Here is a 12,183-nt window from a genome sequence, read left to right as displayed (position 1 = left end):
TTTAGAATTACCTCTAAAGTTTACATTTTTTCCCACTATAAGTGTATATTAATTGTATAATTCAAAATGCATCACATTTTTAAAAAATGGCTAAACCAGCAAGGCAGTCCTAATTTAGCTTGAAAATGAGTTCGAAATTGAAAATGTTCCCATCATAGGAAAAATCCATCAAACTTAGAAATGAACAAAAATGCTTAACATTTCATGAAATGTTACATAACCATCTTCTAAGATACACCCAGAGTATTAACACACGACCTGCCAGTATTAACACATGGCATGTCTGGGAATATTCCTCTCTGTGCTGAGCATCGATTAGTTTGGAGCTGATGGATCCACCGGAAGCTGTGGTTGGGGGCGTCTTGGGAGGGAGTGGGCTCCCCCGTGCCCATGCCCGCTCTCCCCTATCTCCAGATACTACCTGTGCCTGCAGCTGCGGGCGGACATCATCACAGGCCGCCTGCCCTGCTCCTTCGTCACGCACGCCCTGCTGGGCTCCTACGCCGTGCAGGCTGAGCTGGGCGACTACGATGCGGAGGAGCACGTGGGCAACTACGTCAGCGAGCTCCGCTTCGCCCCGAACCAGACTCGGGAGCTGGAAGAACGGATCATGGAGCTGCACAAGACATACAGGTGAGAGGACCTCCACCCAGGCCTCCCCTGGCTCCTCGGCCCGTTGGCCAGAACCTTCCTGGCTAGACCCTAGAGGCTGTGCTGTAAGAACCCCACCTGGTTCTGCCGCTAACGTGAAGTGTGTCTGAGAGCAGATGATCTCATCAGAGGGGAATGATGGTAACTCACTATGTGACCTTAAATGACTTCTGTATGGGTGCGATAATTCCCTGTCCTTGGCCTCTGAGAATCGGTCTCTTGATCGGCCAGTTGGAGATAACACAGTAATAACTATGATGTGTCCCTGGGTAAGTGTCCTGATGTCTTCATCTTAGCATAAAAGTCAAGTTTACATTCTAAAGCCAGACAATCAGGTTCACTTTTGGCTCTGCCACTTTTTAACTAGGGCATCTTGGGCTGGTTGTTTCACTTCCCCATGCTTCAGTTTCCTCATCTATTCAGTGCGCACTAATAAAATCTATGTTATAGGGTCCTAGGGGTGCTAAATGGCATGTATTAGAGACTCACTGCTTGTAATTGTTGCTCTGTGATTTGAGGAGTTGAGTCATTGATTGTGCAGTGGAAGACACCTTGTTCCAGGAGTTAGAAGGTAGTTAACTAGTTGGGTGATGGTGGGCTGGCTAATTAACCTATCTGCCCCATTTTCCACCTATATTAAAAAAATTTTTTTTCCCACCTGTATTTGTAAGGACATAGATTATCAGTGTTTCTCAACTGCTGGTATTAGAGTAGGAGAATTCACTGTATGAGATGTTTGGCATCCCTGGACCCCAGGCCCTAAATGCCCATAACACCCCCTCAGTCTTTGTAATAACGGAAATGTACCCCCCATTTCCAAATCCCTGCCATGAGGGTGATACCCTCTCCCTGAGGGTCCCATGGAATTAAATGGTCCTTTTAAACTGGAAGCACTTTGGACTCCAAGTCCAGGCTTATTAGGGGAACCCAGTGTAATAAATGATACGAAAGTGTTAGTCACTCAATCATGTCCGACTCTTTGCAACCCCATGGACAGCCCGCCAGGCTCCCCTGTCCATGAGATTTTCCGGACAAGGATACGGAGTGGGTTGCCATGCCCTCCTCCAGGGGATCTTTCCCACCCAGGGATCCAGCCAGTGTCTTTTATGTCTCCTGTGTTGGCAAGCAGGTTCTTTACCACTAGCACCACCCAGAAAGCCCCTTAGTTGAGACATGTGAGATCTAGTTTCCGACCAGGGATTGAACTCGGGCCCCCTGCCTTGGGAGCATGGAGCCTTAGCCACTGGACTAGCGGGAAGTCCCCAGCACTTCAGCTTTAACAGCTCTTTTGACTTAAGCAGACTGACCTCTAGTGTCTAGGCATCCATGCAGCAGCTCCCCAAGGTGGACAGAACACAGGAAACTGAGGATATAAGACAGATGGAAGCAAAGTGGTTGGGAATACAACCATGAAGCCACATTGTCTGGATTCAGATTCTGACTTTGCTACTTAATAACTGTAGGCCCTTAGGCAAGTTATTCAAGCTGTCTATGCCACAGTTTCCTCATCTATCAAATGAGAATAGTGATATTTACCTTGTGGGCTTGCTATGAGGATTCACATGAGTTAATACATCTTAAGTTAACATGTTAACGGTAACCAGCACATAGTACTCAACAGATATTAGCCATGGCTAACTGCAGAGCGTGCAGTTTCCTGGCAGCTAAAGCAAAGAAGGAGTGTGGTGAATTACATAACTCTTCTTTTCAGAAAGGAGAATGTGCACCTGTTCTTCAGGGGAGATTAAATGGTTTCTGATACAAAATTCAGAGAAAAATAGCTGATGTGGGTAATAATTCAGGAGCCCCTGGGTGATTATAATAAGCAGTGTCAGTCACAGGGGTTTCATTGTCGTGAAGAAACAGAATTTATGGTTCACGCTTAACCCAATGGCAGAATGAGGCAAAACTCCAGACTCCTGGCTGAGCCCTTGAACGCTTCCTGGAGGAAATAGGACTGGCCCTGAGCTTCGGCAGAAGATGAGAGTTCAGTGGGCTGAAGCAGGGGGCTGGGGCACACCATTCGGCACTGAGAGCAGAGGGGAGGGACCGGGAAGGCCCAGCTGCACTGTGCTCCAGAAGATGTGCTTCCTGGAATCCCAGGTTCTGATCATAGCCACCTTCAGTTGGCAGGACTCGGGCCCAGGCCTTTCCTATGGCCATCACTGATCACTTTCTTTCCCTTAGGGGCATGACCCCAGGAGAAGCAGAAATCCACTTCCTAGAGAATGCCAAGAAGCTCTCTATGTACGGAGTAGACCTGCACCATGCCAAGGTACTGCTGGTCGCTGGGACTCCCCGGTCTGGGAGTGCCCCCCGAGGACTACCAGGGCCTTCCGGAGGGCTTGGTGTGCCAGTCTTCTCATTTCTCACTCCTTGACGCTCCATAACCCTTTACTTCCCCATGACCCTTATGATTTTTCTTATTATTTATGAACCTGTCTGTGCTGCCACCAGATTGAGAGCTTCATGAGGGAAAGACATGGGTCTGAACTCATTTCTGTATCCTGAGCACATAGCATATGACCTAGTATGCCTAGGTACCACTAAATGCTTGCTGGGTGAATGAATGATTGAGTGACTGGCAGAAAATGATTGAACAAGTGAGTGGGTGAATCAATGACAGAGTGAATGAACCGATGGCTCTATGAGGGATACATCAGGGCAACTCCCCATGGATGCTCAAACCCTGCTCCTGAGGGCTTGTTACAGGCAGACCCCAGAGAGGGGTTGTGGGGTGGGTGGCAGGCTGTCCTCAGGCTTGGACCCCAGACCTGTCCTTGCACGGCCCCTTCTCACACAGGACTCGGAGGGCATTGACATCATGTTAGGAGTCTGTGCCAACGGCCTGCTCATCTACCGGGACCGGCTGAGGATCAACCGCTTTGCCTGGCCCAAAATTCTCAAGATCTCCTACAAGAGGAGTAACTTCTACATCAAGATCCGGCCTGGGGAGGTGAGCCTGCCTAGGGAACCCCTTCTTCCCTGGGATCAACTATAGGACCCTGGCAGCTAGACCTGGGACTTTTCCTACCTGGGATGCATAGATGGAGGTGCTGGGTGAGGAGAGGGCCCTCTTTTGCTGGGGCTCTCTACATAGACATTGCACTTTCAGTGTGTGCCTGCACATGCACGTGCGTGCACACACACACACACACACAATAGTGTACCTATAAAGACAGCCACATAGAGACTTCCCTGGTGGTCCAGTGGTTAAAACAATGCACTTCCAATGCAAGGGCTGTGGGTTCAATCCTTAGTCAGGGAAATAAGATCCTATATGCCATGTGCGGCAAAAAATTACTAATAAAAAGATAACCACATATACTTAATAAAAAGATAACCACCTAAGTATATTGATCTTACGCAGATCAATAAATGTATGCCCATATCTGGGCTTCCCTAGTGGCTCAGTGGTTAAAACCTCACCTGCCAATGCAGGAGATGTGGGTTCAATCCCTGGGTCGGGAAGATCCCCTGGAGAAGGAAATGGCAACCCACTACAGTATTCTTACCTGGGAAATTCCATGGACAGAGGAGCCTGGTGGGGCTACGGTCCATAGAGGGTCTCAGAGAGTCAGACACAACTGAGCAACTAAGATAACAGCAGCACCATGTCCATGTTCCCGTGTTTTGCTTACATGGGTACTCGAGTGTGTACACATATGAAGGTAACACACATGATTATACACACATGCAAACTTGAATACTTCCACCCTCCACATCCCATGCATCACAAACTCCACTTTGTTCTAACTCTAGAATTAGGGCGAGCCCTTCTGCCTCTGGCCCCCTGTCCACTGCCCTGGCCACCATCTTTCCCCTGCACACTTCCCCTCTCCTTCCCACTGGTCCCCCGGCCTCCATGGTCACGGTAGGCCTTTTCCCTCACAGCTGCTTAAGAGTCCCTTCCAGCAGATCAGGCCAAACCCACCCCACTCCCACTCCTCACTTGAACCTTTCAAGGGCTCTCTTTGGTGCTTGGACTCAAGTCCTAACTCTTCTGCCCACCTGCCTCTCGCACATGTCTCTGCCCTGCCGCCCCACGCCAATGGCACTCCAGCCGCTTGGGGCTTCTATTTTAAGTAAGCAAACTTTCACCTGTCTGAGCCTTTTGCATCGATGTTCCCGCTTCCTGAAGTCCTCCGCCCCTCCTTCTCACAGAGCTTTGGCTCCTTTCCCATCCTCCAGCTCTCTGCTCCAAGATCCCCTGTGTAGAAAGTGTTCCCTAATAACCCTTTCTTTCTTTCTATTTATGTATTGATTTGGCTGCACCGGGTCTTAGCTGTGGCACGTGGGATCTTCGTTCTGCATAGCAACATGTGGAATCTTTTAATTACCACATGTGGGATCTAGTTCCCTGACTAGGGATCAAACCCAGGCCCCCTGCATAAGGAACACAGAGTCTTAGCCACTGGACCATCAGGGAGGTCCCTGATCACCCCTTCTAAAGTAGCACCTGACCCCCGGGCCTGCTCAGACATTCTGTCACATCACACATCTCTGTCCATTTCCTTTGTGCCCTTATCAGTGTCTGAGATGAGCTTGTGTACTCACTTATTATCGATCCCCCTACCCTCCCCCAACCCCTGAGAATCTTCTGTTTGGTCACCATGGTGTCTCTGCTGCTTAGCCCTGGACCTGTCACAGAGTAAGGGCTTAACCCACCTGATTGATTAAATGAATGAATAAATGAGATATATATATATTGTTTATATATATATTTATATAAATAAATAAGCAGGCCAGAGTCACACAGGCCTGAGAAGAGGTGCAGAAAGCCTGGACTGGTGGCGGGAGTGGGCCCAGGCCCTCCTTCTGACCCGCCCTCCCTGGTTTTGCAGTACGAGCAGTTTGAGAGCACGATTGGCTTTAAGCTCCCGAATCACCGGTCAGCCAAGAGACTGTGGAAGGTTTGCATCGAGCACCACACGTTCTTCCGGTGAGCCTGCGCCCGGGCGGGGTGGGCAGCTGGGGCTGAGTTAGAGGCCGTGTGAGTGGATGTGGGTAGTGTCTGTGTTCTGTCCATAGAAGGAGCCAGTAGGGACTCTAGGAAAACCCTCCTCCTCCTCCTCCTCCTCCTCTTTCCCCAAGCCTCTCCCCTTCTGGACCACTTAGAGTTGTAGGAGGAGAAGGGGGCGACAGAGGATGAGACGGTTGGATGGTATCATCAACTCAGTGGACATGACTTTGAACAAACTCCGGAGATGGGGAAGGATAGGGAAGCCTGGTGTGCTGCTTTCCATGGGGTCACAGAGTCAGACATGTCTGAGCAATTGAACAACAAGAGTTGTTGTAGCTGGTGGGACAGCAGGATGGAAGGCCAGCTGTGGTCCAGCCTTGGGTCTGGCATTGCAGGTCTGGTCCTTCCTCCTTACCTCCACCCCTCCACCCCTCCCCTGCAGCCTCGTGTCCCCTGAGCCCCCACCCAAAGGCTTCCTGGTCATGGGCTCCAAGTTCCGGTATAGCGGGAGGACCCAGGCACAGACGCGCCAGGCCAGCGCCCTCATCGACCGGCCCGCGCCCTTTTTTGAACGTTCCTCTAGCAAACGGTACACCATGTCCCGCAGCCTTGATGGAGGTATGCCCCGCACTGGAGGTTGGGGGAGAGGGGTGTGTGGAGGGTACATCACACTTGATTTGCACCAGGCCTGGAGGCCCAGGAACACTCATGCATCCAGTGCCTCTCAGTGGGTTAGTTCAGCCTCTGGGTTCCCCTCCTGCTGGAATGTCACACTGCCAGCTCTCCGGGCTTCCCACAACTTCCCTGAGCTGTGGCCTTTTGGGGTCCCAGGTTCACCGTATGGTTTTCTGGGCCCCCTTCCTAAGAAGCTGAGCTGTTCACAGCTTGTCACCATACTGGAATGGTTTATTGTAACTGCATTGAGGAGCTGGTGATGTCCTACTGGGGGCAGAGTTATTCCCAATCGTTCCACTGGGCTCTGGACATCTAAACACAGGGCACTTTCCACTGCCCCCATTTCTGTTGAGTTGATAAGGGCCCTTACTATCAATGAGAATTGCCCGTACTGAGGCCCAGAGAGGTTGTGTAATTTATCCAAGGTCACACAGCCAACAAGAGATGGATTTGTGATTTGAACCCAGGTTCTAAAGCTGTGGAATCAGGAAAGGACCTGGGACTAGAGGCAGCTCAGTTGCCCTTGTATGGAGCAGACCAGGGTTTCTCAAAATGTAGCCCCAGAACCAGCTGTGAGCTTGTGAACTTGAGGAGTCTCAGACCTTGATCTGATCCTACTAAATCAACACCCCTTAGGGCCCAGGACTGTCCAGGATATACACACAAGTTTTTAGGAGAGATTCAGGAGCCCCATGGGGCTTTGGGAGTTAAGCAGATCTGAGCTCCCCTGCATTGGAAGCACAGAGCCTAAACCAGGGAAGTCCCCCAAAACAATAGCATTCGTGAGCCAACACTGATCGAATTAGCTCACTCAGTGCTAGCCACTTCTTCTCTTAGACACATCAGTTTATTTGTTCCTCCTCTCAGTTGTCAGAATTAGCTACTGTTTGTGGATGAAGCAACTGAGGCCCAGAGGGGTTGTGTAATTTACCCAAGGTCACACAGCCAAGAAGAGATGGAGTTGAGATTTGAACCCAGGCTCTAGTGCTATAGAGTCAGGAAAGGAGCTGGGGCTGGAGGCAACTCAGTCACCATCCACGTGACCTGGGAAAGCCCACTCACTCCTCGGGGCACTGGCTCCTTATCCCCAGGGTGCTGGGGCTGTTTGAGTGTCTGCTCTACTCCAGGCGTGGCTGGGCAGGTGGTGGGCTGGCTCCCAGTCCCTGCGCCTGGGAGATGACTCAGGAGATGACTCACACAGCTGCCCGGCCATCTCTGCCCACTTCAGCAGAGTTCTCTCGCCCAGCCTCCGTCAGTGAGAACCACGATGCAGGACCGGACGGCGACAAGCAGGAGGAAGACGGCGAGTCTGGAGGACGGCGGTCCGAGGCTGAGGAGGGAGAGGTCAAGACCCCCACCAAGATCAAGGAGCTAAAGGTACGAGGCTGGCTTTCTCATTTCCTCTGACCTGGGGGGTCAAGAGGCTGATCCTGGGTCTAGGCTCAGCCTTGGCCTTCAGGTACCCCCCGCTGTGGCCAAGCAGCCCGCTGTGCGGTGCACCATGGACCGGGCCTTGCCCTTGGGCCATGCTCCGTACCTGGGATTGCCAGGTGGGGTGGGGCGTGCTGCCCACCCTGTACCCTTCCCCTCCTTTGGCCCTGCTGTCCCGGAGGGGCGCTCTGACCCCTGGTGGACTCTGGCCTCCTCTTGCTCACTCCTGATTTGCCCCTTTGCCTCTGATCTGGGTCTGCACAGCCTTCTTCCACCCGTGATGGGGTGTCCCTGCGGACCATGGGGTGAGGTTCAAGTGTGACACCTCCTGCTGCCACCCCCGTCTCCCACCAACCTGTGCACACGCTCATGCAGGCCCACATGGCCTCAGACTCACACGCGTTCACTCGTAGTTGTATACCCCTCTCACCCATAGGGTTATGCACCCAGACGTGCAGACAGCCTGCGTGCGCACATAGGCACGTGCACCCACGGGTGTAGTGTGTTTCCATCATGCACCTTGGGAACACAGGCCCCTGAACACACTGCCTGCAAGAAGCGTGACTTTCCAGAACCCCTACGTCCCATCGGCTGAGTGCGACGGCCCACTTTGCCTCTGGTCCTCCCACCCCCTTCTTCGCCTTCTTGGGCTCCCTGCTTCCTGCACCTTCTGACGCCCTCACTGCCCTGCTGGCAGCCCAGCCAGCATCCCACAGTGCTCCGGGCTACCTGCTAGACCAGGGCGGTCGCGGTTGTCTTCTAATCCGTTTGCTCTACTGATCCTGCTGGTTCCTTTCCTCTTCCCATGTCCCGCTAGCCGGAGCAGGAAACCACGCCGAGACACAAGCAGGAGGTACTGCGCAGGGGGTTCCTGCCCCCACCCACCCAGCCATTCATCGTCTGTCACCACCGTCCATCCCAGGCTCATATCCTGGCTCATATCTCAGCTCCTTCTCCGCTCCCAGCCATCTCTCTCCATCACCCAAGGCCACCCGCCATCACTCCCTCCCTGTCTTAAGCTCATGGATAGACTCCCTCCCCCCAACAACCAGCCATGCTCCCCTCTCTCCCTATCCCTCCCTCCCCCAACTTCATGCTCTGCCTCTCTACCCCATGCTTGCTTCCCACTTGCTGACCATCCCCACTGTGTTGCCACCCCCATTCTTGTGATCCATGATTCCATGATTTTATTGAGCTCATCTCCACCCCCATTTCCCTCACCCCCTGTCCCAAACCCTTCCTTAGACTCCCCTTCATCCACCACTGTCTCGTCATGCCTCCACCTCATCTGTGTCTGCTGCATCCCACCCCAAACTGCTTCTTGTATCTATTGGCAACCGAATGTGGGTGGTGGGGTATGGGGGGTGGAGCCTCAGAGCACATCTGTCTTCTCAGACCCCTGGCGCGCCTCCCACCACCCTGATGGGACCGCCCCTGCTCCAGCTCCACCAGGAAAGCTCCCCGCTCCCCCTCCCTCTCCCCTTCTCTTCCTCCTCCCATTTTTTGATTCTCTCAACCTATTCCTCCTGTGTTAACCACACCTCCTTTCTTTCACATAGTCTCCAATTTTTCCTTTGAAACTTAACTGCCAGAGAAGTGGGTCTATGCTTGGGCTGCTGAGGGAAAGATCAGAGGCTGAGGCATCAGAAGGGTCTGGCTTTTGGGGTCCTGAGATCTGGGTTTCAGCCCCAGTTCTGCCACTGACTCTTTGAGGGTCTCGGGAAAGTTGTCTCAGGCCCCAGCTCCCTGTCTGCACAACAGGGCATTCAGATTAGGTTTCCCCAGGCCCTTAGCCTTCGGGGATCCACCGCTCCCTCCAGCCTGGGGGAGCACCACGTGCCCATAGGGCCAGGGCTGCCGCTTCTGGATGGAAGGTCACCAGCCATGTCTTGGGTTCATGGCGGCCCAAGCCCACCATCCTGTGCACGCTCTCTCAGATTTGATTGCTCAGACAGATGTCATTCTGGGGCAGCTTTGCTCAGGAAGGGGTACAGGAGGTACAGACAGATGTCTGGAGGGGAAGCAGAGCCTCCGTGGCATTGGTTTCTTTCCTGAAGTGACTTCAGAGTCAGTCCTGGTGGATCCTTGGATGTCAGACATAAGCCCAGGGGAAGCGTCTAGCCTTGTCCAAGGGCGAGCTTGCCTCCCAGGTAGTTCCAGAACTGCTGATACGACTTTATCATGAGCTAAGATTGTCTGTTTCTTGTCCTGAATCCTCAAACAGCTTTGCAGATAAGGGTCCATGGGCTTCCAGCCCACTTGCCCTGCCTCCAGAAGTGGGCAGACCACTTCCGGCTTCTCTGCAATGGCTGGTCCTTGCTTGAACTCAGGGCAGATTACTGCCTCATGCTGTACTGGCCAGAGCTCTGACCTGACAATTTAATAAGGACACACCTCTGACTCCAGCTATACCAGGCTCGGTTCCTGTGCCCAGCCTTGGGACTTACCTCCCTTCTTCCTGGTCTCTAACGGTAGTCTTCCTGAGCACCTCACGGAGCCCCAGTTTCTCCATCTGGCTGTGTCTCACCCTGTCTGCTCTTGAGGAATGGGTGCCCACAAGGTATCTGGGAGATCCTGGGTGGTCGGGGAAGGTAGTGGCTCACAGCAGAGAATGCTGAACGTCATCTCTCCCCAGTCCCTGACGTGGAAGCAGGATGCTTTTTCCTGGATGTCCCTGGCTTTAGAAGGGCCCTACAGAGCCTGAGCAGTGACACACATTGGGCTAAGAGGGGCCTAGACTGAGAATCCTACTTAAACACAGTGGTCCAAGACTTGGCCAGAAGTGGGGACCAGGATCCAGGGAATGACCAGAGCAGCCCAGTGAACAGAGTTGGTGAATCCTCACTGTGGCTTGGTGTAGTAGCCAGAGGAAAGGCACATGTTATGAAACTAAACGGAACTTTACCCAGACCCGTGGGATTTGAGTTGACCTAGGTGCTCCGAGGCCAGGAGCCAGTCCGGGGAGAAGAAAAGGTGGTACTTGGCCAGACGTCTCCTCTTCTTGATCTTGAGTGCTTTTTGTCCTTCTGTCTGATCTTGAGTGCTCTTTGCTCTTCTGTTTAATCTTGGGTGGTTTGTACTCCTGTTGGGGCTTATCATCCTTGCTCTGCTTGGCTATGGAGTGCTGTGAGGGTGAGGCGGGGCCATGGATGGGACCCACTTTGCTGATGGAGGGCGGTGATGGGGACCATCACCATCTTCACCCACGCCTTGCGTCCTCCTCTTGGAGCTGTTCCTCTGACAGCTGACTGTCCTCTCCGTGTACCCCTAGTTCCTAGACAAGCCAGAGGACGTCTTGCTGAAGCACCAGGCCAGCATCAATGAGCTGAAGAGGACCTTGAAGGAACCCAACAGCAAACTGATCCACCGGGATCGAGACTGGGAGCGGGAACGCCGGCTGCCCTCCTCGCCCGCCTCCCCCTCCCCCAAGGGCACTCCTGAGAAGATCAATGAGGTAGGTCTCACCCTGAGCCCCTCAACTGGGGCCTTGGATAAAGATGGTGGGGAAGGTTGCCATGTCCTGACTTATCACTCCCCTCCACACCCCACTGCTGCATAAGGTGGTGATGGGAATGGGACAGAGGGTTAAGCCAAGGAAGACAAATTTACGCCGTCTTGGACTCTTGGGCCTCAGGGACCACCTTGAAATGCTCTAAAGACTCACCGTAGCTGGGAGTATTTCCCTTCCATCAGCCAGAGTATAATGGAGAAGGGGTGCTGGTTAGAAATGCAGGTTCTGGGGCCCCACATCCGACCTATTGAGTCAGAATATTTGGTGGTAGAACCGTGGAGTCATCATTTAAACAAGGAGATCCTCACACATATCCTAAGTTTTAAGAATCCTGGCTGCTCTGTCCAGTAACCGCACCTTTTTATGCCTGTGGTGAAAACACGGCTGGGTGGTGGGGGCGGTGTTCCTTCCTGGGAGGATCCCCAGAGCCCACTGGGGGGGACCAGGTCCTCTAGGAAAGTCAGAGCTGTTCCTGATGCTCCAGGAAAAGGTCCCACTTGACACGCCTGTCAAAGTGGAAAGCACGGGGTGTTTTTTCAATGGGAAAAGAGAAAAATAGGCTCTTGAGAATTCCTGTGTTTATAATCCCAAACTGTTATTTTTAGCGCTGCTACATCTTGGCACTCTTTCCCCCCTGTTGACATTCAGGTGTTTTCTCTCTAGTGCTGCTGCTCACTGATCTCAAACGCATCTGAGGTCTAGACTTAGAGTGCCTGGGTTTATATAGTGGCTCTGCTGCCTGCTAGCCGGCTGACTCTGGGCTTGCTACTTAACCTCTCTGAACCGCCGTTAAGTAGAGATAATAAAAGTCCCTAGTTCCTAGGACAGTTGTGAGCAGCCAATGAGACAAAGCAGGGAGGGACCGGCAGAGGACCTAGATACTCAGTGTGAGTTACTTCTTTCATCTGGAGAGCCTTGGGACAGAAAGTTAATTTCAAATCAGAATCCTTTC

The 12,183-nt window shown here is 52.7% G+C and overlaps 1 protein-coding gene across 14 annotated transcripts in view; it reads left to right on the top strand.

Annotated features, from left to right (window-relative positions):
- Positions 1 to 12,183, top strand: part of EPB41L1 (erythrocyte membrane protein band 4.1 like 1) — a 137,606-nt gene that overhangs the window by 93,465 nt on the left and 31,958 nt on the right. For 8 of the 14 annotated variants that reach the window (XM_006072457.4, XM_006072456.4, XM_025263539.3 and 5 more), the window contains 8 exons: positions 415 to 633; positions 2,839 to 2,926; positions 3,455 to 3,607; positions 5,496 to 5,593; positions 6,057 to 6,232; positions 7,518 to 7,666; positions 8,538 to 8,573; positions 10,992 to 11,174. In XM_006072457.4, coding sequence (XP_006072519.3) covers positions 415 to 633; positions 2,839 to 2,926; positions 3,455 to 3,607; positions 5,496 to 5,593; positions 6,057 to 6,232; positions 7,518 to 7,666; positions 8,538 to 8,573; positions 10,992 to 11,174 — 1,102 coding nt within the window. The remainder of the gene's footprint in view (positions 1 to 414; positions 634 to 2,838; positions 2,927 to 3,454; positions 3,608 to 5,495; positions 5,594 to 6,056; positions 6,233 to 7,517; positions 7,667 to 8,537; positions 8,574 to 10,991; positions 11,175 to 12,183) is intronic. The other 6 variants (XM_025263545.3, XM_025263542.3, XM_025263535.3 and 3 more) reach the window with 4 other exon arrangements.

The sequence above is a fragment of the Bubalus bubalis genome, chromosome 14 (genome assembly GCF_019923935.1).
Source record: "Bubalus bubalis isolate 160015118507 breed Murrah chromosome 14, NDDB_SH_1, whole genome shotgun sequence".
Taxonomy (NCBI): domain Eukaryota; kingdom Metazoa; phylum Chordata; class Mammalia; order Artiodactyla; family Bovidae; genus Bubalus; species Bubalus bubalis.
Note: the sequence above shows the minus strand (reverse complement) of the source record. Positions and strands in the feature narration are given on the sequence as shown.